This window comes from Hydra viridissima, unplaced genomic scaffold, assembly GCF_058129835.1.
Source record: "Hydra viridissima isolate aposymbiotic clone 2 unplaced genomic scaffold, HvirCarnegie_v1 scaffold_3, whole genome shotgun sequence".
NCBI classification, from domain to species: domain Eukaryota; kingdom Metazoa; phylum Cnidaria; class Hydrozoa; order Anthoathecata; family Hydridae; genus Hydra; species Hydra viridissima.
In genome coordinates this window covers 9,392,253-9,419,438 of record NW_028324302.1, presented here as the reverse complement: position 1 = coordinate 9,419,438, position 27,186 = coordinate 9,392,253, and the positions used below count along the sequence as shown (strand labels likewise).

The 27,186-nt window shown below is 34.8% G+C and overlaps 4 protein-coding genes across 9 annotated transcripts in view; 2 read left to right on the top strand and 2 right to left on the bottom strand.

The window, feature by feature from the left end:
* Positions 1 to 2,117, bottom strand: part of LOC145202271 (E3 ubiquitin-protein ligase listerin-like) — a 28,341-nt gene extending 26,224 nt beyond the window's left edge. For 3 of the 6 annotated variants that reach the window (XM_090081533.1, XM_090081534.1, XM_090081537.1), the window contains exon 1: positions 1,968 to 2,114. In XM_090081533.1, the coding sequence (XP_089937659.1) occupies positions 1,968 to 2,009 (42 nt within the window). In that variant the 5' untranslated portion in view covers positions 2,010 to 2,114. Of the gene's footprint in view, positions 1 to 1,832; positions 1,873 to 1,967 lie in introns of all 6 variants that reach the window. The other 3 variants (XR_016450646.1, XM_090081536.1, XM_090081535.1) reach the window with 2 other exon arrangements.
* Positions 2,118 to 2,459: 342 nt separating this feature from the next.
* Positions 2,460 to 3,732, bottom strand: LOC145180253 (TIM double twin CX3C motif protein-like). The gene is made up of 3 exons (XM_090081540.1): positions 3,087 to 3,732; positions 2,852 to 2,992; positions 2,460 to 2,727 (listed from the first exon to the last, which is right to left on the bottom strand). Exons 1-3 carry the CDS (start codon positions 3,228 to 3,230, stop codon positions 2,527 to 2,529), a joined length of 486 nt encoding a protein of 161 aa, XP_089937666.1. The 5' UTR covers positions 3,231 to 3,732; the 3' UTR covers positions 2,460 to 2,526.
* An 18,373-nt stretch (positions 3,733 to 22,105) lies between these two features.
* Positions 22,106 to 23,475, top strand: LOC149890904 (uncharacterized). Its single transcript, XM_090083464.1, has one exon. The coding sequence runs from the start codon at positions 22,189 to 22,191 to the stop codon at positions 23,473 to 23,475; it is 1,287 nt and encodes a 428-aa protein (XP_089939590.1). The 5' UTR covers positions 22,106 to 22,188.
* Positions 23,476 to 23,917: 442 nt separating this feature from the next.
* On the top strand, positions 23,918 to 27,186 carry LOC149890903 (uncharacterized). Its single transcript, XM_090081991.1, has 3 exons — positions 23,918 to 24,617; positions 25,182 to 25,941; positions 27,129 to 27,186. The coding sequence occupies exons 1-3, from the start codon at positions 23,918 to 23,920 to the stop codon at positions 27,184 to 27,186; spliced, it is 1,518 nt and encodes a 505-aa protein (XP_089938117.1).

Genomic DNA, 27,186 nt, shown 5'->3' with positions numbered 1-27,186 from the left:
GTTACAAAAAGAAAATTACAAATATGCATAAAGTGTATTATGGTCAGACAAATTACTCCTGTTTAGCATTACTGCTATTCCTGGACTGATGTCTGCTGTCCTACTTTGTCACAAGAACCCTTAAATCGCTTCCTGAATTTCTTTAGATCTTCCTTAAATCTTCAGAAGCAGATGTAGAACTGGTGCTACTGGAATCTAACATTGCCTTTGCAATCAATCAATCTTGAAATAACTGCTACTGAATGCACTTGGCCACTAGTTTCTTTCTCTCTCTGCCTTTATATTGTTTTTTTCAAGAGTAGTATCCAGTCCAGCCATGATATCTTGCCTCTTCTTCTCTTAGTCAGATGAAATTTGTAATCTACTAGGGTTGTAATAATTTTATCTGTACCTGCATAGACAATATCAAATCATCCAGCTTAAAAAAGAAAGCTGCCTCTAATAAAATTTACATTGCAGACTTCCTGTTTACATTTTTCTTTAAGACCTGCCAGCTTAGCTTGGCAGTTTGGCTTGCCCTGATTGATATTCTGAACTTGTGCAAGAACTCATCAGTCTTTTCAACAGTGATTGCAAATTTCTCTTTAAGTGTTTTACCTTTCTTTTAGTGTCTTAAGGAAGGTAAGTTTCCACCTATCAAGATCTCATAAACTTAGTATTACATACAACATGCACACAATGCAATATGTAATAAACATTTTATCACTAATTGTGCATTTACAAAGCTAGTTAGTGGCATACCAACAAATTATTATCAATACTCATTGTGCAACACTCTACTAACTGCTGCCATAACAATTTGTTTAACTAGTAATAGGGATTCTCATAAGAAGAATGTTTGAGAATTCCTATTACTAGTAAAATTCCATTTGAAAATACGAAAATAGGTACAAGAACCTAATTCCGAACAAGCATGCAATATCATAGAAGTCAAATGAAATTATATATATATATATATATATAATTCTCTTTAACATAACATTAACAGTCATCTGCTGACTAAAATACATTATTTAAGACTTTAATTTGTTGACTTTAAAAAAGTTTTAGAAAATATCACATATCATATCTCTGAATTATTGCTAGTGTCATTACTCTATCAGAAAATAATTTGTAAAAAATATTTACTATATATATATATATATATATATATATATATATATATATATATATATATATATATATATATATATATATATATATATATATATATATATATACTTGAACAGTTGTAATACCTTTAGATGCTGTGTGCAGGCTATTACATACAACAAAAGTGGCCATATTGAATAAAATGTTTCTTAATGCCCCTACAAACATCTATTAAAGCTATATTGATATCAGTTACATGGCTATTGAAAAAAGATAAGTATATTGCATTTGATTTTCTAAGCAACCCCACCCTGTACATTTCTCAAGAAAATCTTTAAAATATGGGTTGTTGAATGGGTTGTTGAAAATCTTTAAAACATGGGTTGTTGAGCTTCAAGAATGTCAGTAATTGATGAGATACAATAAATCTTATGCCATTAATGGTCCTTTGCAAGAAGTATCTGTATATTTAAATACATCAAAAATACAGATGGTTCTTGCAACAATTTCATAAAAATAATGTAAGCATATCTTTTCTTCTTATTTTTTAGAAATTTTTATTTTCACTATTTCAAAAAACTTAGACAAACTTTTTATTGTAATAGTGAAAATAAAAAACTAATATATGAAACTAATTTTTCAGAATAAATTTTTTTTTAACTCAAACTCAATCTAAACAAATAAATTAGGAACTATTTGATTATATTGAACCTCAAATAAACTCTATTTCTGTTACATACATGCAGGACGCTGGAAGTCTAAGCCTCTAGAAGATGAAGGCTAAAGAAGAATAAAGAGAATAGAGGTCCAAAACATATTGAGGCCTTCCAAACCTTGGACAACATTTTAACTTTGTATACTTTAAAGAGCATTACCTTTGTATTTCCTTTTGTTCGTTGACTTTTCTTCTCAGACATTTAGGTATAATAATAACAAACTTGAAATAATTACTTAAAATAAAATAAAATTAATTTGAGAAAACAACTTTAAATCTACAAGAACAATCAGAATAAAACACTTATAGTAGAAACATCAAAATAAAATAAATATCATTATTACTGCTAACCTAAAATACTTAAGCCATATGTTTAGATAACAGAGTAGAAAAGAAAGAAGTATTATAAAAATTTATACAATGGACAACACTAAGAGATAATAATCGAAGAAAAGAACAATTAAAAAAATTGTTATTATTATTTTAATTAGAGAAAACAAGAATGAAAAAACACAAAATTACTGACATAAAAACATTTTAGTGTGTGTAATAAGATATCTATTTGTTAAGACTTGTACAAAAATTTATTTAACTGCACTTCACACAATAGTTGTTTTTATGTAACAGTATACAAAAAATCAATCCAATGATATTTAAAATAGCTTTTATTATAAAAAGTTTAATAAAAGTTAAGAAACCACCAGTTAAGAAACAATGGTTTAAATTGTTTCAAACTGTTTTAATGATTCATAAATTCTATTCATTATTTTAGGAATAAGTTTTATATGATTATCACAGCACTTCACAACACAGATATCTAATTCTTTTTGTAAGTGTGAAATATCACTAGCAGAATAGTTATTTGATAATTTATCTTGGACAGTATCTTGACACTGTTGTGCACAACGACTAAGACGATCCTAAAACAAAAATTCCATAAATTATTATTCTAGAAGTTAATCTAGAAAAATAAACATAAAATTTTCAAATAGTAATTTACACTTTTATGTTAAAAACTATCATTTAAAAATACACTGGAGATACCTGCAATTGATTAAGCTCATTGCTAATGACGTTTTGTATATTATGGGCAGGTTGAAATGTATGATGCATACACTGCTCTAATTGTTCTTTTGATGCAAACTTATCTTCACAACACTTAGCACTTCCTAAATGTGCTTCTCTCTAAATAAAATGTCACTGAATGATTTAAAGAAATATCTGGAGCATGAAAATGTGCACTTCCAATTTTTAACTGTAAACATAAAATAAAACAAACCAATATTGGACGCAATTTTTCTTTTTCAATGGTCTCCAGCATTTGTTCAACAGCTCGTTGTACATTAGCTTGAGCTTCGGCAGCCATCTCATTAAAAACGCTATTATTTGTATGTAAATAACAGTTTACTTCATGGTTGTTCATTTGAAGTTCAAAAGTAGTAAAAATAAATAAATAAATGCATATTTTAATAATTTTCTGGACTCTCAAAAACTGTTATTAGTATGCTAAAGTGTTTTTTAAGGAAGTGTGATGGAGGGGGAGAAGCGATCATAAATTTTTATATATATGACATATGTAAAAACAAAATCAAAAAGAAAAATTTAATTTCACATGTTAAATTCAAGAAACTATTTTTTATAGTTTGGATATTATATCATCAATAATATTTTAACTGTTATGGCCTTACAGTTAAAACGTGATTTTTCAAGGAAAACCTTGCCCGTTTTTTATATCTTATACATTGTACTGTTTTTTCTAAAAAGGTTTATTTTATTTTATTTTTTTCAAAAAAAAATAATACAGGTCAGGAAATCAAATTTTTTAATGGTGTAATAGAATTATTTTTTTTTTACAGTATCTTGTGATTAATTTGCAAATCTCAACGAACTTTCTATAAGCGTTAACGATGCTCCATTTTCATACTGCCGTGAAGCAACCATCCTCTATTATTATCTAGGCATAATAAAAATAACACCTTAAAATCACTTCAGTTTACCAGTAAAGTGCATCCAAATTTTTAGATGTCTAATTCGTGTTGCTGTTGTGAAGAAAATTATTTTGCCAGCAAAAAATCGCGGAGTATCAAAAAAATAACCAACAGATCTTTTTATCAATTTGATTAGAAAATGTTTAAAGTTGGTGAAATTGAGATTTTGTGAAATGTTACTGTATTATTTTATACTTTTGTAATTGTAGATTAAAAGTGCCTTATATGCTACTTTTAATCTTATAAAAAAGAAATAATTAAAGGAAGAAGAAACAGTATATGACAAAGTATTGTTGCTGTAGTATTTTTTTAATATATATACATTTGTGGATATAAGCTTTACAAAAAAAAAAAGGATAATAACAGACAGGAGTATTTATAAATTTTGAATTTATATATAATTTGTAACTCAAGTTTTTAGCAATATTGTTACTTTTGATTCAGCTTCAAAACAATTTTGGAAACTTATAACTTGTAACGGTATATAGTTGGCTACATCTTCCTATAATTAGTAGTCTTATATGATACTTAAAATATCAAATAATAAATATGGCTATTTCTTGCTCAAGCTATAATTGTAAAAGTAGATTTGTGAACAGAAATGGTTATTCTTTTCACGATTTTCCTTTAAAGGATCCAAATCTTTGTATAATAAATTTAGTCATATCTGTAATAACCATTTTATAATAGATGATTTTAAGAGTAAACAGAAAAGAAAGATGTTGAAAAAAAAAAAGTTGTGCTTTTATTTGATTTTGCCTCGTTCTTGAAAAGAGCAATAAAAATAGGAATTAACTTTCCAATGATGATACAATAGACTCAAAAAAGCCAATGATTTCTATCTTAAACAGTTAACAGAGGTTATAACTTATTTAATTAACTCAATTAGATTGAGTGAATAATAAATGATTTAATGAATGGCATATTGGCATGATTTTTAGGCAACTTGCTACAATACTTTATAATATAACTTGTAAAATCTCGATTGAAAATTGATCCTTTGGAGAGACTATGTATTTAAACTAGTACAAAATATAAGTGTCTATGCTGCTGCACCAATAGAATATGTAATAAAAAAGAGGTCTGTGGAGAGTACGCACCAATAAATTATCCATTAACAATAATAACTATAGTTAGATTTAAAATGCCACATTTAACAACACCCACTTACAATAATTAAATCATAAATATCATTTTCAACATGCTCCTTTACAATTATTAAATTATTACTGTCACTTTTAACATAACTGCTACTAACTATTTATCACTACTAATTTACATGTTATAATTTACTAATTCAGTAAATTAAAAAGTCCCAAAAGAAAATTCTTCAAAAAAAATGTTACTTAAGAAATTAAAATAAAATAAAAACATAAGCGCAAAAGAGAAAAAAATAGATTCACTTTTTAGAATAATTAAAAAATTTGGAGTTTGAAATCTTTTACTGGCTGAACTTGTTCTAAATTATTATATAATTTATAAAGCTCTTCCTTTTAGAAGACGAGTTGACTTGAAGGTGTTAATATCAATTTTCTTGTGACAATAGTTAATTTTAGTACGTAGTTGGTTAGATTCTTTTGCTTGCCAGTAGTTTGCGTACAGAGTTCCTTTCAGAATACTCCAAAAATCCTCAATTGGGTGAAGTTTGAAAATTTGGCGATCTATCCATATTAGTGGATCCAAATCCGGATTTCGGAATTTCGGAATTCCGAAATTCCGTCATATTTTGAATTTTTAAAAATCCGGAATTCAAAAACGCAAATTCCGGATTTTTCGAATTTAGAAGTTCGATTATTTAATTCTTATTTTATTTTTGAAGTTATTTTGAACTGTTTTTATAAAAATTTCAAAAAAAACTTTTATTTTGTTTTTATATTATGTATTTCTTCCGTTCTAAAAATTTTAATTTTTATTACTAAAAACGTTTTTCAACAACAAAGTTGTCATCCTCAGTAGTATAATACAACAGTTTTTAGTAATAAAAATTAAAATTTTTAAAACGGAATAAATACATGATATAAAAACAAAACAAAAGTTTTTTTTTGAAATTTTTAGAATTTCGAATTTAGAAGAACTTTTACTATAGATGGCAGCATTGTGTACTTTCATTGTTATAAATTCAAAAAATTTAAATTTTAGTAGGCTTAGGCTACTGCAAATGCATTAAAAAATTTTTTTTTAATGAAATATTAACATTAAGAAATTAAATTGTATGCAGAGCAGACAAAGTAAGTCATTATATTAATTTTATGTTTCAAAAACTTTGTAGACTTACATTGTTATTGTTTTAAATCCCAACCCAAGTATGGTAGATAAATCTGAAGAAACTTTTATGGACATTTCAAAAAAAAGCTCATCAAATTCTGTGTGGAAATATTTTCTACGAGGGAAAAAAAATCAGGTGGCGAAATGCATGCAATGCAAGCAAGTTTTAAAGATATTGGGTGGATGTACAACTCCCATGCACACACATCTTCGTTCTAAACACAACACAGTTTTGAACAAGCGAAAGTTTGATGAAAATACAACAGCTTCTACATCTGACAGTAACGATAGTGTTGTGAGCACAACCAGAAAAACGAACACGATCATTGATTTTTTCAAGTCAAAAAAAGATGAAACTTTTCCTGCCGTAGTAGCTAGAATGATTGCTTCTGATGGTTTACCGTTTCGTGTTTTTTGTACGTCAAACGATTTAAGAAAATGTTTAACAATGAGTGGATTCGGTGATATTCCAAAATCACCCACCAGCATACAGAAAGTCGTGATGGATTATACTAAAAAAATTAAACAATTGCAAATTGCTGAAATTAATCAATTAAAAAAGAATTTATGCTTTAGTCTAACATTGGACGAGTGGACGTCCTCTCGAAATAGACGTTATATGGATGTTAACGTTTATGGGTCAAAAAATATCTGGAATTTGGGTCTTTCTCCAATTAATGGTCGATTTGCGGCTGAAAATTGTGTAAAATTGTTAGAGGACAAGTTAGAATCATTTCAGTTAAATATAAGGAACGATATTTCGTGTATTGTAACTGATGGTGCTTCTATGATGCAAAAAGCGGGTAGATTATTACCATGTGAACAAATTTTGTGTTTTGCTCATGCAATTCAGATTGCAATTGTAAATGTGATCTACAAACAAACAGAGAAAGAGGTAGATGAAGATGATTATGAGAGTGTCCTAGATCTGGACTCTGATGAAGAAGATTTAAGTGATGATGAAGGAATGCAAGTGGGGACGAGAAATGAATGTGATGTAGAAATTACTGAAAAGTTTACATTGCGAAATGTAATCATGAAAGTTCGGGTAATTGTTCGAATGTTTCGACGTTCCCCTTTAAAAAATGAAGTGTTGCAAAAACATGGGAAGGAAGATCATGGAAAGGAATTGCAGCTATTGCTTGATTCGAAGACTAGATGGAGTAGCCTGATGTCCATGTTAGAACGTTTTAATCTTTTGAAAAGTTCAATAAAAAAGGCAATAATTGATATCAAAGCGGATACATTTTTGAATGATTCAGAATGGAATATAATATCTACAGTTTCTAGAAATTTGAAGCCTATAAAATTAACCGTAGACGCGTTATGCCGTGCTGATGCAAATTTACTTTCTGCGGATGCAACATTTACGTTTGTGTTAGAAAATTTTGATGAGAATGAAGAAATTAGCCGTGAAATGAAAAAAGAGTTTGAAGTTCAAATTAATCGAAGAAGAACTGTGGTATCCGATGTTCTTCAATATTTTCATAATGGGGGTAAAACCAAAATTCACAAGAACATTTTGCGTCGCTCGAAAACTGAAATAACCAAAATTATTATATCCGTAATCCAAAGACTTAGTGGTGAAGTAGCATTAGAAATAGACCCGACAGTATCTGAGTCTACTAAAATGGATGACGATAAACCTATCGAATCATTGGAAACTCAGTTATCCTTGCAGGAAATTCTTCAGCAAAAGATAAAGGAATCACTCTCGGAATCACGGTCAAAAGTTCTACAAAAATCATCGATTCATTCCGAAATTCGCAGTGAAATGAAATTTTGGGATGAAGTGGGATCCCGCGGAATGCTTTTGGAAGATCTTTACAAAAGTTTATTAACAATTCCACCAACTAGTTTTGAGTCAGAGCGCGCTTTTTCCGCTGCAGGAGCATTTTCAACAAAAATTCGATCAAGGCTCAACGACAAAACATTGGATACTTTGTGCTTTTTAAGAAGCTTTTTCAAAAATCAAAATGAAAATTGAACTTTCATTTTGCAATTTTATTTATGTAGTTCAAAAAAATTTTAATATGAAATATTTCCTTATTTTGTAATTTGTTTTAATTTTATTGTTTTGAACTAAATACATTTATGTTAAAAAATAATGTACTTTCTTTTCTTTATATTTTTTAAATTCTTCTATAATAATTCCGGAATTAAACCGGAATTCCGGATTTCATCTCCTGTAATTCCGAAAATCCGGAATTCAGTTTTTTACAAAAAAATGGATTCACTAATCCATATGGCCGCCGAGAGGGGGGTGGACAGGGAAGATTCCCGGGGCCCCGTGTGTGTACCAATAATTTTTTAAAATAACTTTTAAAAGAATTAAATAGCATTGACTTTTAAAAGATTTAATTAATTTTCATTTTTAATTTTCAATGACCAGAATACGCTTCTAGTGGTCTTGGGTATCTAATTGATCATAATGAGGGTCCGTTAAGAAAACTTCCCCAGGGTCCGAAATTTCTCTCGGCGGCTATCCCTTTCCATTCTGGTCACAGAGCTAATGCTTTTCTCGTCATAGTAAGAAACCACCGTTTTGATGTTATGGGCACTTGACAAATGGGGCCAGAGTAGATATTGGTTATCAGAATGATTCTCTTCTATAAAAGGAACCAGTCGCTTTTTGAAACATTGCTCCAAGTAGATGTCATGATTAATTGCTAGTGTGAGGAGGGAGAACTAAAATAAAAACGACGATCGATAAAAAATATACACAAGATGATTCACCAACTCTTCACATAAATAAGTGATAAAGCGCTAGAAGAAAAGTTAAATACAACTGAGAAAATACGTAAACGCGAAAATTCGTAAAGCGAAAAAAAGAAAAGTTAAAAACAACGATCGGAAAAGACACACTCAAGATGACTCGTACACTCTTCAAATAAATAAATGATAAAGCAAAAAAGAATTATGTTAAAAACAACAACTGAGAAATGACGTAAACGTGAAGATTCGTAAACGATAAAGCGACAATCAGAAAAGTCAAAACAACTATCAGAAAAGACCTGTACACTATGATTCACCGATCTATCACGTAAGTAAACGATAAAAAAAAAACGGTAAGAAGAAAAGTTAAAAACAACTGAGGAAAAACGTAAACATGAAGACTCATCAACCTGCCATAAAAGATATCGTAACTGGAAAACAAGCAAAAAAACTATAAAAGCTCAAAAAAAGAAGGAGTCTTAGAGTTATGAGAGTTAGTTGAGAGATTTGCAAAGAGAGATAGAGATTAGAGCGACTGATGAGTACCGTCGTCTCTTTAGAAGAAGAGATTTAAAAGAGAACTTTAAGAGAAAAGAGTTTTTAAGAGATTTAAAGAGGATTTTAAAGAAGAGAAAGAATTTTGTGATAAGAAGAGTACTTTAATGAATAAGCAGTTTATAATAAGAAATTGAATAAAAGAAGAAAAGAAGAAGATTTTAATATTGATTGTTGGAGAATAACCAAGAGATTTAATTAAAGAAGATATAAAAGAAAGAGGAGTAATTGATATAAACAATATAAAACACTGCTAGAAGCGTAAGAAAATATTATTTGTATTATATAAAAGTTATAAATATAAGAGTGCTAACCATTAATCATTAATATAACATTTGTTGAGTTTTATTATATTAAGAATATACTGAGGACGGCGATTATAAGTTTAGCCCTTTTAGATTAAACCTTGCCCATTAATAACCAAACTATCCTCAAACCTCGCCCTTACCTAACCAAGTACTCCTCAGACCATCAACCTCGTTCCCAACCTCCATATACCTAATCCACATAACCCTAAACCCAACCATCCTCTTCCTCTTACCCTTACCCTTAATTTTATCAACTAAACAATAACAAACTAAACATTAAACATTAAACTAAATAAATAACTTGAAACGTTAAAAAGGAAAACGCCACCCTCACACTAGACATCTCGGGGCGTAATAGGGCTGTGACACATATTTGTCAGAAAAACGCAGCCAAACGAGACTCTTGTACTCAAACTTAGCAATTCTTCAATAATTTACGTTGGCAGAAGTTTCTGCGATGTCGCTTGAGTAAAGTTTTTTCAAAATTTTCGTTGATATTTCTATGACCCAAAGTGGGATAACACTCGTCGTTCATGATTCACGATTAACGATGCTTGAAGCTTGAAGTTTTCAATATGAGCCTATTGCAACAGAATTCACTCCCATTGAGCCTCCGTTCGCTTTGGTTTCCTTTTCTTTTTGTGGGAAATAATACTTGACTTAGTTTTCAGCGTATTTCAGCGCGCTTGATTATTTTATGGATGGTCCGTCTTTGAATTTTTTGGCTTTAAATGGATCTAGTGTGAGTTTTTTGCCACTAGATTGATTCGCTAAATAGAATTCGTAAATTCTATTTCATAGTTTTTCTTCCTTCGATCTCATCTTTTAAATAAGTTCTAAAAATCATAAAAAGTGTCAAAACTTAAAAAAAATAAAATTTTTAGTAAACTAGAAAATATTGCAAGTAAAAAAAAAATTGGGAGAGGGACATTTGGCTTCAAACTTTGTGAAAATTTTTATTGAGCTCCTGTTATCTAATTCAAACTCAAATGCATCAATATTCTCGTTGAAACGATTTCAAAAGTGGTAATCAGTGGCTCTAATTCAAATATAAATTTAAAAAAATTCATATAAAAAATCTTTTTCCTTTACAAAGGAAAAGGAGATTCCTTTCTTTCAAAGACATTAATCAAGCAAATCCATGTGGGTAAAGCTAGAGGTTAAAAAGATTCGCCAAAGTAAAATGAATCTTAGTTTGTTATTCTGCCAAAATTAAATTAGCAGCCAAATTCAAGTAACACAAAAAATTTAAACTTGATTTAAAGGATTCCTAAAAAGCAAATGTTGCGCACACGAAGAAGACTACGTCGGTGTACAACATCCCCTTCGTAGATTTTGATGATTAGAAGTGATAGATGTAAATTTACAGTATACACATTTGCTTGCAGGATCAGCTATAGAACCGATTTTCTCTTTTCTTCCTGTTTGCATTACTGTGCACGACGGCGTAAATTACAATTTAGTAATCAAATATGTTTATGAATACTATGTTTGTGAATACTAAAGTGTAATTTACACAATGGTGTAAATTACACTTTAGTATTCAATTGTAAGTAGATGAAAAATGCGGGTTCTGGCTCATTGATACTTTTCCATACTTAAGGATGCGTGAGTGAACGTGTTTTTGTAGAGAAACTTAAGGATGCAAACGTTTTTTATGTTTTTTCAAGAAGAAGTATAAAAATAATCATGTTATTTGTGTACCTTTTAAGATGCCTAAAAATTCGAAGAATTTGTTTCAAATTAAATTTTTAAAGAAGTTCAATTTTCTTAAGATGTGATTTAAAAATTTCTTTTCTTCTTAAAAATGTTTATAGCGCGAACAAAGAATGCAGGTGAAGTGAAAGCGTTGTTTGATCTTTTGTTCAAAAATATGAGGATGGTGTGTTTGCGAATAAGTAAAGAAGGTATAAGTGTGAGAACAAAAACAACGATAAATTTAATGTTTGAGGTGAATCTTTTTTCAGATCGTTTTGATGAGTACGTGTTTGAATTTGAGGAATCGTTGCATGTAGGTGTTGAGAGTTATGTGAGCAAGGTGTTTAAAGCGGTGAAAAATGGAAGCGAGTTGACTTTGTCGATTTTGAGTGCGGGAAGTTTGGAAATCGCCGTGAGAACTTTAGACCAGTTTGTGTATAATATTAAGGTGGCGACGGAAAGCGTTCAAAGCGTGAGTTTGAGTGAGCGCTATTCTTTTTGTTCAAAGAGAAGAGTTTCGGCTATTCGGTTTAGCGAAATGTGTTAGATGGTAAAGCCGACATCGGAATTTAGAGTGTGTTTAGAGAAAGGGATGTTGATATTTTCAATGGAGACAAGCGGTGTTATTAGTGAGAGTTTTAAGTTTGGAGAAGAGAGCGACGATAAGAAATTGGATTTGGTGCGTAAGTCTGATCAGTTGTATCGGGTTTCAAAATCGTTTCTTTTTCGAGCGTGTTGGATGTGTATGTGGGAGAGACGTTAATGATTTCGTCTGAAGGAGAAATAGGAACGATAAAGGTGTATTTTCTATAATCCATTCTTTATTCTTGTTGGATAAAAAATGGGATGAATTCTTTACAAAATGGAGCCTAAAATGGGTATGCTATTGAAGGGTGAATTGGGACCGAGCAGTAAGCCAAGACCGGAGAATTGTTCTTTTTCTCCAGAGCCAATCCGATTGTATGCTTTTTTATTCTTCGAATTTTTAATGTAGAGCCCATCGCCTTGAGTGTTTCCATTCCAATGGTTTAGGTATATACCTGATCCTAATCTGGATAATTTTAGTCCTTTTCCGTCTTTTTTTAAGTAAACGATGCCGCGTCCAGCGATTTTGTCGACCATGGCAGAACCGGCAGAGGCTCCAACACCAGAGAGTAGTCCAGTGGCAAGAGCAGGGACGACTTTTGTAGCGATGGTACTTCCGATCATTCCTAGTAAAGGTAAAAGGGCACCGATGAATCCACCTTCTACTTTTGCGTTGTGCATGAGTTGTTTTTTGCTGAGTTTGAGGGTGACACCTTTTCCAGCTTTATAGGCTTTTGCAATTTGGTTGAGTTGGGTTTGCGTGACAGCAAGAACATGTTCGCCGTTCAAGTCTTGATGAGTGAGTTTTATGCTGGTTGCAGTTTTATCATGCAACGCTTTTTTAATTTTGTCGGCTTGACCTTTCGAAATGTTGAGACTGATCTTTTGATACATTTTTAATAGAAAAGGAAAATTTTTTTTCATCGACTGAAAGCGCTTCCGGAGAAAAGATCGTGTAGAGTGGATGAGATTTTTTCTCTGATGTGGTATCTGACAATGATGTCTTCTCCTCTAAAATCGATCAAATGATCATCTTGATCAACGATTTGTGTTTCCATTCTTGAAATTTTGCTGACAACGATGGGAAGTTAAATGAGGTGAAAAGGTTTTTCAACAATTTTGGTTCCGGGTTCAACTTGTGGGTAGAAGGAGTAAATGTCGTTTGTTGTTCTTCCGTCTAAATAAGACGAGCCGATAATGTCGTTGGTGACTCGAATGACTGCAGTTTCTTCAATTCTCACGATGTTTTCAGACTCGTAAGTGTCGATGACGCTTGTGACTTTATTAGGGTCGACAGGGTCTTCTCTTTTTTCGACGTAGGTGTATTCGTTTCTATCGAATCCGAGGAGCGAACCTATGCTGTTATTGACGTTGAAATCAACCCAGTATTTTGTCGTTGCTGTAGGCTTTCCAAATTTTAATGCAGCTTTTAACGAAGACTCGTTTGCTGTAATGGTGACTCCGTCTACTCTGTACAAGTTTCCTGTTTGTTTTTGCATTTCATTTTGAAGGTACTCGTTGAGCTGGTTGATTTCGTAGGATCCTTCTTGAATGTAGATGGTGTAACTGTTCGATCCAGCGTTTGGGCTGTATCTGAAAACGTTATTTTTAGAGGTGATGTTGGGATAGCTTCGATAGGTTTCAAGTCCTACAAGAGCCATTTCGTACTGTTTGTTTAAATCCAGCTCGATGGGTCTTTCAAAGTATGTTTTGATGGAGCTGTTTGATACGGTGGGAAGATCTTTTTTAGATTTAGCAAGCAAATAAAATCCAGACATGTTTTTTATACGTTTGGAAAATAAAAATCGTCCAACCCGCTTCGGTATTTTCCATGGTCTTTTTTGGAGGACAAATCAATGACAGCAAATCCGTGAGGTTGAGACCAGCAATACTTGCAAAACTTTTTAAATTCTTCTTTCTTCATGTCGCTGGAAACGTGATCTTGATAAATGTGGTTGATGTTTTTATCGTCCTGAGGAAAGAGGCAAATAAAGTTGGCATTTTCTCTAATGGTTTGTCTTGGGAGTAAGAAATAGTTTTGAGAGAGGTAAAAGCAGTCCACGTTGGAGTGTCTTCCTCGGATGTAATATTTTTCGCATTTGTTTTGTTTGGTGAGTTGCAAATCGTCAAAGATCATCAAATTGTTTTTGGTTGAGTTTAAGGATTCAGGTTCTAGCACGTCTTCTTCACTTTCGAAAAATTGGCATTCCATGTCTGTTTCTCCGTCCCATTCTTTTGATATTTCATCAATGACGTCTTCAGGACTGGAGTTTAGCTTTTCAATTTGGCTTTGAATGTTGAATAATTGTAGAATGAGTTCTTTTGGTAGTTTCTTCTCAAATGCTTTTTTGAGTATTTTGTATTCGGGTTGGAAAAGGGATTTGCCAAAGACTTGCAAGTGGTTATAATCCAACCATCCAGTCCTAAGCAATAAATTGAGCAGTAAGGTTGTTTTTCCGCAACCAGACTTTCCGACGATGATTCCTCGAATGCTTCTTGGCAAAAGCTTGTTGTTGTATCTTTTGGTTTTTCCGATATTCCATGACAAATCAATGACTTCCATTTTATATTAAAAAAATATTTTTCTTATATTTAAAATGTACTGCGTTAAATGCAAAAGAGAAACTGAAACCATTCACTTGAAAAAGGAGATGACAAAAAACAATAGACCTATGTTGAAAGGGACTTGCGACTCTTGCGGAACGACCAAATGCCAATTTATTGCTAAAGAAACAAAAGGAGGTGATTTGGTTGAATCGATAAATAAGCTGTCGAGCAAAGTGAAGCTTCCATGGGCAAAATTTCCAGGAGAAATGCATAATCCTGGGATGAACTTTGCAGGACCCGGCACTAATTTGGATAAGAGATTGACTTCTACGGACATGTATCAAGATTGGAGCAAGCCGGTAGACAGAGTGGACAATGCAGCGTATCACCATGATTTGGCTTATAAATATTTTAACGACCGACAAAACAGGAATGTGGCTGATCAAATGATGCTTGAAGAAATGAACTCCATTCCAAACCCCACTCAAAGAGAGATTAATGAGAGAAAGCTCATTACGCCTGTGATTAAAGCCAAAGCTAAATTTGGATTGGGAGTCGTGAAAAATTCGAAGCGACCTAAAAAAAAAAAATGCCTCTGAAATGGACGGACCAGCTTGCAGAGGAGCTTCATAAACCTGTCATTCACCATTTTAAAAGAAGAAGGGTGATTGTGAACGACATCGATGAGATATGGGCTGCAGATTTGGTCGATATGAAATCGTTTTCAAAATTCAACAACGGTGTAAAATATTTGCTCATGGTGATTGACGTGTTTTCAAAGTATGGATGGATTGTTCCGTTAAAAAGTAAAACAGGTCTTGAAGTGGCTGAAGCGTTGAAAAAGATATTCCAAGAAAGAAAGTGCATCAAATTGTGGGTAGATAAAGGAAAAGAATTTTACAACAAGCACGTGAAAGCGTTGGGTGTTCAATTGTACTCTACTGAAAACGAGGAAAAAAGCTGTGTCGTTGAGCGATAGAACAGGACGATGAAAGAGAGGATGTTTAAATATTTTTCAGCCAACAATACCAATAAATACGTTGACGTTTTGGACAAGATGGTGGAAAATTACAACAACACAAAGCACTCTTCCATTAAAATGACACCAGTGGAAGCCAGCGATGAAAAGAATAAAAATAAGGTCTGGATGAACCTGAATGGTAAACAGAGGGAAAGAACGTCTCCAAAATTTTCTATGGGTGATCAAGTGCGAATCACAAAAAAGAAGTCTCATTTTGAAAAAGGGTATACGCCAAGATGGACTGAGGAGGTTTTTACCGTATCAAAAGTTCAGTATACGGATCCGCCCACGTATAAAATCGCTGATGCTAACGGTGAAGAAATTCAAGGTACTTTTTATGAGCAGGAAATGCAAAAGACGCACCAGGATATATTCAGGATTGAAAAAATCGTTCGCAAGACGAATAAAAAATCATTGGTCAAATGGTTGGGATATCCAGAATCGTTTAATTCGTGGGTGGGCAATAAAGAATTGATTAGTTTGCTTTCGAGTGACATAGGTCATTTTCTCAACAAAATAAATTTTCAGGTCCATTAAAAAATGAGCAAGATGATGGTTTTGTTTGAGCCCTTTATAAATGAGTACCTTAAGACGGAAGATTACGAGGAGTCGTATTATTATTCGCCTTATGAAGAAAAGTACCATTACAAGATTTACAGCTTCGAAAATGATTTAGATTTCACCATTATTCGTCGAATGGATGAATGGGAGTTGAAAATAAAGTGTGGAGGGATTCGTTTTGAAAAAAGTGGCATGCAACGGGAGGATGTATTTGAGTATGCTCGAAGAAAAATAAATAAAGTCAAAGAGCAATCAAAAGCGTCGGATCCAAAAATGATCTAAAAAAATTTCTTTCGCATTAAAAAAGATGAATTTCGTGACGATTGAGAATTTTGACGAGAGTAAATTATTGGCTGGGGAGATTTACGCAGCCACAAAGCCCATTCAGTACCAAAAGATTCCGCTGTATTACGAGTATGCAAATGGAAAAGGTCCTTTTATTTTAAGAACCCCCGTTTTGTTTTCTTTGGGTGTGTTTGAAAATCGCAGTGTGGAAACGAAAGAGCTGACGGGATATTCCATGTCTTTTGTTGCTTTTGACGATAAAAAGGGCATGACAGCAGAAGAAGAAAAGTTCATAGAGGTGACTGAAAAAATATCAAAATTTCTTCGCGAGCAAGTCAACCTTAAGACAGCCTTGTTGAAAAAAGGAGGAAGAACGAAAAAAATAATGACAGAGTATTTGTCCATTTTTAAAAACAAATCTGAGATGCCAAACGCGTCTCCCATATTTTTCGGAAAGTTGTATACAAAAGAAAAGAGCATCACTTCTTTGTTTTGCAAAAAGGAGAACAAAAAGATGGTAAAAGCAGATCCATTGGGGTATGTTCGTCAAAGGTGTTTTGCTATTGCGTCTTTGAGAATTGAAGGCGTTTTTATTAGCTCTCAGATCGAGTCTATTCAAGTCAAGCTTCCAGAAGTGTTCATCACTAAAAATGCTCCTTCTGTTCAAAGCATTATGAGCGATTTGGATTTGGATGAATCTGACGAAGACCTTTTTTAAATTTTACACGAATTTAAAAATGATCAACGTCGAAGGAATAATATTACCAAATGTGGCTTTGACCAACTTTCAATTGATAGAGGATGTTAAAAAGCTGAAAATAAGAAACTTTCGAGGTGTTTTTGATAGAGACACATTGCCGAAAAAACCGAGAAGAAAAGAATGTGGCATTGTGAATACGGGAGACTCAGGCACAGGCGGATTTCATTGGGTGTGCTGGTTCAAAGACGGTGATAAGAAATGCAGTTTCGATTCTTACGGTCAACCTCCTCTTGTCGAACTGGTTCACTATTTGAAGAGCCCCGTTTATTATAACAGCGACTGGGTTCAAAAAGGAAACACGGTTTTTTGTGGTCACTTGTGTCTTTACGTCTTGAAAAAATGGGATGAAGGAAACGACTTTCTGGACGTCATTAATACCTTGTGGTAGTGATTTGGACGGATCTGAAAAATAAAATCTGAGGCATATAAAAATGATTGACAAATTTGGTAGATCAGAATTGGGTCGTTATTTATACAACCCTTATTCAACCTCTCTTTCAAGCGATCTGTATGTCAGAACAGATGGAAACAGCACCATCATTGCAGATTTGGATTTCAACTCTCACAAAATCATTAACCTGGCAGAACCGACCACTTCGCACGACGCCGCCACCAAAAATTACGTCGACACGCATGCGTCAGGTGGAACTACTGTGGGTACTGCAGACTTGGATTTGAATTTTCACAAAGCGATCAACTTGAACGAGCCGACCAATCTTCACGACGCCGCCACAAAAAATTACGTGGACGTCAGCTCGAGCATGCTCATCAAAACGGACGGATCCAGCACCATCACTGGAAGCTTGGATTTAAATTCTCACAAGTTGATCAACGTCTCTGATCCAACCGCTTTAAAAGACGCAGCGACAAAAAGCTACGTGGACACAAAAGTGTCATACAACAACATCTTTTACACAGACGTCAATATGACATCACACAAATTGACCAATCTGTCGGAACCCGTTTCTGCTTCAGATTCAGCCACCAAAAATTACGTGGACACGCATGCGTCAGGTGGAACTACTGTGGGCACTGCGGACTTGGATTTGAATTCGCATAAACTGATCAACGTGCCTGATCCATCAAACGCGCAAGATGCCGCGACAAAAAGTTACACCGACTTGTTGTTGCAAAAATCGAGTTTGACCAGTGTCGTTCCAGGATCCAGTTTCACCAGTTTGGGGCTTAAGTCTCAGACGGTCGCGGCGCTAACCACTTCACCAGTGTTTGCGTTTTCCGGAAAATCTGGAGTGTTGAGAAGATTGTGGCTGGCTTTATACAGCACCTCTGGCACAAATATTCCTGGTCAAGTTTTTATTCGAATCTTTACAGACGGAGAAATCAATGTGGGGAACTATATAGAAGTGACTGACGGAATCGGAGTGGACGCTACCGGTCTTGCCACCGATTTGCTTTTTTCTCCTTTGGGAGGAGCTTTTTACGCCAATTCTTTGCAGGGATGCAACATGTTTAACACCACTTCCTTGGGAGGATATTTCACGTTGGACATGCCTTTCAGAAACGACGTCTCCATTCAACTGGTGAACAGAAATGCCACAGCTATCACTTACTGGATTCAACCATTCATTTCAACTCTTGCCTCCATTCCTGCCTCCATTCCTCTTTTCAAGCTGTACTGCAAATCGTTTCGATATATGAACACAACGTATGGCAGCGAATATGTTTTGATGAACACCAACGGGAAAGGAAACGGAGTCTTTCTCAAATACATCAGAGTGCACATCATCGGCGCTTCTGGAAACTGGTGGGAATCCAGAGTCAGAATGTACGATGGAAATTTACCTCCCGGAAACGGCACCGTTCTCACTCCTTGGACTCCATACAACACCAACAATTACACCTACTTTCCTGGTTACGACGGTGACAGCACATGCATCTTCTCCTCTTCAGGATTGGAAGATTTTTACTTGTCCTCGTGGAACGGAGCAAACATATCCTCGTTCAACAACAAATCGACGGGACTTCTTTACCAATCCACTGCATCCATCGGTTCCACCACCACCATTTCCTTTTACAGAAATTTCGGAGAAGCAGACTCCATGCCCAGTGTCACATCCGGTAGAAGAATCGTCGTCACTCTCAACTCCGGAGACGCTCAAGTCGGTCAATCCGGAAGCTTTTACCTTCTTCTCGGACAAGTGTTTTATTACGCATAAAATGATTTCAACACAAATGAAAATGTCTGAGGATCCAAAAAGGATATTAAAAATCTGTGATAAACTTTTGCTGGTAGCGGATCTTAGAAGTAAAAAAGAAGACGAAGAGGATGAATGGAGAGAAAGATTGAGAAAAAAGTTTCCTTTACTGTTAAAAGATGAGAAGAATCATTTGTATTGACGAGAATAAGTTGAAAGGCACCGTTTATTTTAACGATCATTTGGATCATCCTCCTAGACGGCTTTGTCGTCGTTTCAGATGTGAAATATTTGCTCAAAGAGACATTAAGTTGAACCGTTTATCCAAACAGACGATTGTTTTTATGTTTGGGATTAAAGTGGATAGAGGTGTTGCTTTGCTGAATTTGAGGCATGAGCTAAATTTAAAGCTGAATTATTTCAACCACTTTTTGCTTTTTTCAGAGTCTGTAGAGAACATCTTCATGGAAATTTATAACAGAAGCGACAAGGACGTCGTGATTAAAAAGGGAGAGAGCCTTTGCATCGTGAATTTCTTTTGAGTCCAGGGAAGAAATTTTTTTTATTTCTCCTTAATAAAAAAATGGATCTAAACAGTTATAAAGAAATATATCCAGTTCTTCCATCAGCTCCAGCGGATGATGGACACGTTTACCGTCTTCAAAAAATAAGCGAAATCCAAAAAGAGATGGACAACGAGAGGAAGAAGCGAGTTCATCTCAGCAAAAAGTACCATCGCGTTTTCAGGATCATTTCGAATGTGGACAATACGATGCAAGGTTTATGCATAGCATTGGGTGCGACTGGAATTGGTCTTTTGTCTACGATTATTGCAAGTCCAGCGGCGATTGCGTGTGAAGGGGTGGCTATTGGAATGGGTTTTTTATCGATTGTCGGAGGTCAAGTGAACAAAAGAATGGCTTTGAAAGCGGAAAAGCATGAAAAGATAAAAGTGCTGGCAGAGTCAAAATTGAACACGATCAGCGAGCACATTTCCAAAGCGTTGATGGATAATAAAATAAGCGATTCAGAGTTTCAGTTGATTCTTGGTGAGCTTCAAAAGTTTAAAGAAATGATAGAGGAAATACGAACCAAAACAAAAAATGGAATGGATGACTTGGCTAAAGAGAACTTGATTCAAAAAGGACGAGAAGATGCCATTCAGGCGTTTAACAATTTGTTTAAGAAATCATGATTTCCCACGGATCTAAAAAGTCGTAAATATAAAAAATAATTTCTATCGTATTTTAAAAACCATGTCTTTTTTTAAAATACAAGACGCGAACAAAAGAGATGAAATCGTGAGAGAGATTAATGACAGAAGAAAGAGGATTTATCAGAACAGCATCAATGACAACATTTTAGATGCAAATTTTCAGACGGATGTGGGAAAGCTGTTTAAACCTCTTATTCAAAGCAACGAAAAGACGCTCAAAAAGATAAAATCCGAAGTTAAAAACGAGGTAAAATCTGAGATGATGACGCCGAATCAGTCTGAGTTTAAACCTAAGTTTAAATCTGAGCCTTTAGACTCGACAGGAATAGAAGAGCCTTCTATTCTTCCTGAGAACGATGTGTTTTTAAAGAGTTTTTTTGATCTGGACACAAGAGCAAAATTTAAAACAAGTTTTAAGAACAAGTTTGAATTGAGAAAAAGCGATGGTCAATATACGATTGGAAAAATGGGAGTGATGTTTGAAGGCAACGATATGATTGTTGGAGGTGAAAAGTATGAAGGAACAAAAGGTCTTTGGGATCTCATGACCAATCCAAGCGTTTCAAAGGACGTCACCGCTGAAGATGTGGCTAATTACTCGAAAATTTTAGTAGAGAGTGAGGCTGTAAAGTTTGATGCAAGAAAGAACAAGCCCAGAGCTTCAGAGATTGATAAATACAATCAATTCATCATTCCTATTGAAAATGAGCTGAAATCTCGCAAAACTGAAAATAGAGAAGATTCTATTTCAGTTCCTTCTCGTTACGATATTGAATATCTCGAAAAAAGATTTGATGAATTTGATAAACAGATGAAGCTGCAAGAGGTTAGAAGTAATATTGAAAATCGTTTTAATGATCAATACGATAAAATAATGGCGCGTATTGAAAAGGGAAAAAAAGGTTCAGGAGTGATCGTTCTTCCTAGCGATCCGAATGCGTTGGTGGAAAAGCTTGAATTGAGCTTGGCTGCTTGTCGTGCTGGGAATACGGGATCGAGAAATGAAGCTGTGAGCATTTGCGATGAGCTGTTGAGGCAAAAGGTGATTAGCAAAAACCAGTACAAATCGATAATGAAGTCCATCGAGAGCAAATAATTTTTTTTCTCGTATTTAAAAAATGATCATTTACAGAAACAGATATGTTAAGAAACACGTTGTTGGAGGAAGTGGAATCATGGACACGTTGCGCCATTTTTTAAAAAGAGCAGCAGCATCGGGCGCGTCAAGAGCAGCGTCTAATTTGGCTGGCAAGATTGCAAAAAGCGAGTTGGGAAGAGAGGCGATTACAGCTGCCAAATCTGCAGGGAAAGAGTTGACTTCTTCGGCGATTGCGACAGCGAAAGATGTGGCTATCGACCAAGGCAAAAAGGCGCTAGAAAAGGTGTATGCCAAGACTGGAACTCCTAAAAAATCTCAGATTTTCCATGGATCGGAAGGATCTAAAAATTCTTTCCATGAAGGATCAAATACTCAAAAGCTTACTCAAAAAAGCAAAGACATTATTTCCGGAATGGTCGGGCCTCCAAAGGTGAGCAGCGATTATTCCTCTCTTGGAGGGTCTCTGTCCATGAAAAACGCCATCCGAATCCAAGACCTGGTAAAACTTCATAGAATTTCCACGGAGGGAAGAGGACTGAAGATCGCATAAAAATTCAAAGAATTTCCACAGATCCTTTGGATCTGAAGGATCTGAAATTTTTTTTTTCTTTGGTATAGAAAAATGGCAAATTCAGATGTTTTAGACATTACAGAAGAAATCATCATTGATGAAGATATTGAGAGATATGAATTTCACGAATATGAACCGGTCAGCACCAATTTAAACACGTCCGGTGAGATAAGAATCAACATTGAGCAGCAAGATTTGTTCACGCGTCCCTGTGATGCTTACCTTTTGGTGGAAGGAAGACTGACAAAAGCAGACGGTACTTCCTATGCGGATGCGGATGTGGTTACTCTTGTTAACAACGGCATCATGCACCTGTTCAGTCAGATTTCTTATCAGTTGTCGAATCAAGAGATTGAGACCATATACAGTCCAGGTCAAGCCACTACCTTGCTGGGTTTCCTGAAATATCCTGTAGAGTTCCAAGTGTCGGAAGGAATGAATCAGCTGTGGCAAAGAGACAGCACTGCCCTTGCCGATCTTGTAAACAATAGCGGTTTTAGCGCAAGACAGGATTTCATCATTAAGCAACCTGCTGATAAAGGTACCTTTTCATTCTGCATTCCTTTGAAGCACATTTTTGGTTTATGTGAAGATTACGAAAAAGTTCTTTACGGATTCAAGCACACGATAACCCTTGTAAGAAAGAGCGACGTTGATGCCATTTTTAAGAGCGCTGAAACAGCCGCAGGAAAAGTAACCTTGAGCAAACTGTCTTTGTTTATGCCTCATGTCACTCCCTCTGTTATGGCCAACAACCGTCTTTACAAACTCATCGAGTCCAAAGCGGACGTTCCGTTGACGTTTAGATCCAGACAGTGCGACACCATTGCCGTGCCAGTGTCCAATACGTTCAGTTGGAGGTTAAGTGCTAGATCAGCCAGTGAACGTCCGAGATACATCATTGTTGGATTTCAGACCAATAAAGACGGCAGTCAAGATCTAAACCCTTCCGTGTTCAACCACTGCGATTTGAAAAACATGTATGTGACCTTAAATAGAGAAAGGTACCCTGCTGTGGATTACGACTTGGCCTTTACAAACAACAAATTTTCAAGGGTTTACAGAGACGCATGCAAGTTTGACAACAAGATTTTTGGAATCAGCGAAATTGTCGCCCAGCCGAATATAACAGCGCTGAACTACAGACACATTTGCCCTATTTTCGTTTTTGACGTGAGCAAGCAGGCTGAGAGGTTAAAATCGACCGTGTTGGACGTGCAAATTAAAGCCACCTTTAACGCAAACGTTCCTGCAGACACTCAAGCCTTTGCCGTGGTGATCTCTGACAAGCTGCTCAGAATCAAATCCGACGGAAACAAAATGAACGTTGTGTATTGATTCTCAAACGGTTTCAACAAAATAAATGCTCTCGTTGATCCATACGTTCCAACTGCGGTGAAAAATGCAGTAAACAGCGTAAAAAATGGTGTTGAAGAAACGATCAAGTCTCTCAAAGGTGTCGTATTTGGTGCTCCTGTTAAGTTTGTATTGACTAATCATGCGCTAAAACACGTCACTGAGCAATTTACTTACACCCCCTCTATTCGATATGAAGACCCTGAAGCCTTTTTAAACATGGTCAAAGAGGCTGTCATCAATATTATTAAAAAAAACACAAAAACGAACCTTGTTTTAATCTGCGAAATGGTGCGTGTGAATATTGCTACTGGAGAAGAAAATCTTCGCACTGTGGTCTTCCCCGTCTATATATGAAATTATTCTCGAATCAACAGACAAAGGAGAAAGCTTTAAAACACGGAAAGAAAGAATTCCTGAAAACATGTCCAACTACAACAAGGAAGGATCCAATTGGAGAGTCAACAAAATTTTAAGAGTAGAAGTTAACATGATTGATTGGATACCTTTCAGCGGTTCTTCCTACATAGAGCTGTCTCCTAGCTTAAAAAGTAAAAAGGCGATCATCAACATGAAAAACGATGACAATCAATGCTTTATGTGGAGTGTCACCAGGGCGCTTAACATAAAAGAAAAAAACGGTGAGAGAATTGATGAAGACTTGATTCTAAAATCTAAAGAGCTCAATTGGAACGGAATGGAATTTCCTGTTTCCCTTACTCAAGGTATCAACAAGTTTGAAGCGAATAATCCAGATATTAGCATCAACGTCTTTGGGTACGAAGAAAAAATAATCCATCCTTTACGAATATCCAAAATTTTAGATCGAAAGCATAATATCGATTTGCTGCTCATTTCAAACAAAGACACTAACCATTACTGCCTCATTAAAAGCTTAGGTAGGCTGGTTGGTTCTTCAGTAACAAAAGGAAAAAGAAAACAACATATTTGCAGAAATTGCATGCAAGCTTATGACCAAGAAGAAAAGCTTCAAAAACATCAAGAAGACTGCTATAAGCACATCTCGGTTCGAATTGAACTTCCTAAAGAAGGAACAACAGTTCAGTTTAAAAACTACAACATGTCCATGAGAATTCCGTTTGTGGTCAATGATGACTTTGAATGTTTCACCAAACCCATCGAGGACAACACTGAATATAATAATAAAGAGTCATACACCAAAAAATACCAAAAGCATGTTCCAAGCTCGTTTAGCTACTTCATCAAATGCTTCGACGAAACCATTTACATGGGAAAGCCAGTCATGTACACAGCAGAAAGCGATGACGATGACGTGGCTCAAAAATTTGTCACCAGGCTTGAAGAAGACCATAAAAAGATTTGGAAAATTATCGATTCACGACTAGAACAGTAGAAGGAAAATAGAATAGAGACTGATGAGGACAAGAAGAAGTTTGAAACTGCAACAGAATGTCACATTTGCAAAAAGGATCTTAACGGTGACAAAGTGTGGGATCACTGTCATTTGACTGGAAAGTACCGTGGAGCTGCTCATAACAAATGCAACATTGATTATCAAATCCCTAGTTTCATCCCCATTTTTTTACACAATCTATCCGGTTACGACAGTCATTTGTTTATCAAGAAATTAGCTGGAAAAGACGGAAAGCTAACTTGCATACCCAACAATGAAGAAAATTACATCAGCTTCTCGAAAAAAATCAAAGTGAGAGACTATATCGATGAGAAAGGCAAACCAAAAAAAGTATTGAAAGAAATGAGGTTTCTTGACAGCTACAGATTCTTACCCTTCGGTTTAGACAAACTAACTAAAAATCTAACCGATGAACAATGCATAAACGTTAGAGAATATTATCCTGAAGATAAACAGTTCAACTTGATAAGAAAAAAAGGCATTTACCCCTATGATTGGGTAGACTCCATTGAAAAGTTTTCCGAAACGCAATTGCCACCCAAAGAAGCCTTTTATTCCAGACTAAACGATAAACACATCACTGATGAAGAATACGCGCATGCTAAAAACGTTTGGAACGTATTTGGATGCAAAACGTTTAAAGAATACCACGAGCTGTACAACATCTCAGACGTACTCATTCAAACTGATGTTATTGAAAATTTTAGAGACGTATGCATAAAATATTACGAACAAGATCCCACCTGGTATTACACCTGCCCTGGGCTCGGTATGCAAGCTTGTTATAAAAAGACTGAAGCTAAAATAGAACTTTTTAGCGATCCTGATATGCTTCGCATGACACAAAAAGGAATACGCGGTGGAATCAGCATGATCTCCAACCGTCTTGGAACTGCCAATAACAAATACATGCAAGACTATGATCCTTCACAACCATCGAAATTCCTCCAGTATTTAGATGCTAACAATCTTTATGGATGGGCCATGAGCAAACCTCTTCCCGTTGGAGGATTCAAATGGATAACTGATCTTGAAAATTGGCGCAGCATGCCGTGCATTCTCGAAGTCGATTTGAACTATCCTGAAGAGCTTCACGATTTACACAATGACTACCCTTTGGCTCCTGAAAGATTAACCATTGGAAAAGTAGAAAAGCTGGTTCCCAATTTAAACAACAAAGTAAAATACGTCGTTCACCATGAAAACTTAAAACTCTATGAACGAATGGGATTAGTCATCACCAAAATTCATCGAGGTTTCACCTTTAAAGAAGAACCTTGGATGAAACCATACATCGATTTCAATACCGAAAAAAGAACAGAAACATCCTTCGAATCTGATAAGGAATTTTTCAAACTCATGAACAACTCTGTCTTTGGAAAAACCATGGAAAACATCGAAAATCATGTTGACGTTAAACTTGTCACCACTAAAAAAGAAGCCTTAAAATTATCCAAAAAACCTCAATTCGAAAGCTACACCATTTTTGATGAAAAATTAATCGCGGTTCACATGAAAAGAAAAAAGCTGGTTTACAACAAACCTGTTTACTTGGGAATGAGCATCCTCGACATCAGCAAGATTTTAATGTTTGAACACCACTATGACTACATGAAACCTAAATACGGTGATCATGCAAAATTACTCATGACCGACACTGACTCGCTCTTTTACGAAATCGAAACAGAAGATTTTTACAAAGATATTGCCCATGATGTGCTTGAAAAATTTGACACGAGCGAATTTCCTAAAGACCATCCTGCCATTCAAAACGTTGGCTTCAAAGTGGGTGAAAATAAAAAGGTTATTGGCATGTTCAAAGATGAGGCTGCTGGTAAACAAATTAAAGAGTTTGTTGGACTTAGACCCAAGCTCTACTCTTACTACATCCCTAAAGAAAATGAAGAACACAAAAAATGCAAAGGCGTCAAAAAGAACGTTGTTGAAAATAAAATAAGACATCAACATTACTACAAATGCTTAATGAATAAGAAAGAAAAACTTGCAACCATGAACGTTATCCGCTCTCATCTTCATGAAAATTACACCGAAGAAATTAACAAAGTCGCACTCAGCGCTAACGACGACAAAAGAATTATCTTAGAAGACGGAATTCACACCTTAGCCATCGGTCACTACAAAACAAGGTAAGAAAATTGAATAAAAAGGTAAGTCAACTTAGAAAAATAAAGCACACATCTTAAAAATTTAATTTGAAACAAATTCTTCGAATTTTTAGGCATCTTAAAAGGTACACAAATAGCATGATTTTTATACTTCTTCTTGAAAAAACATAA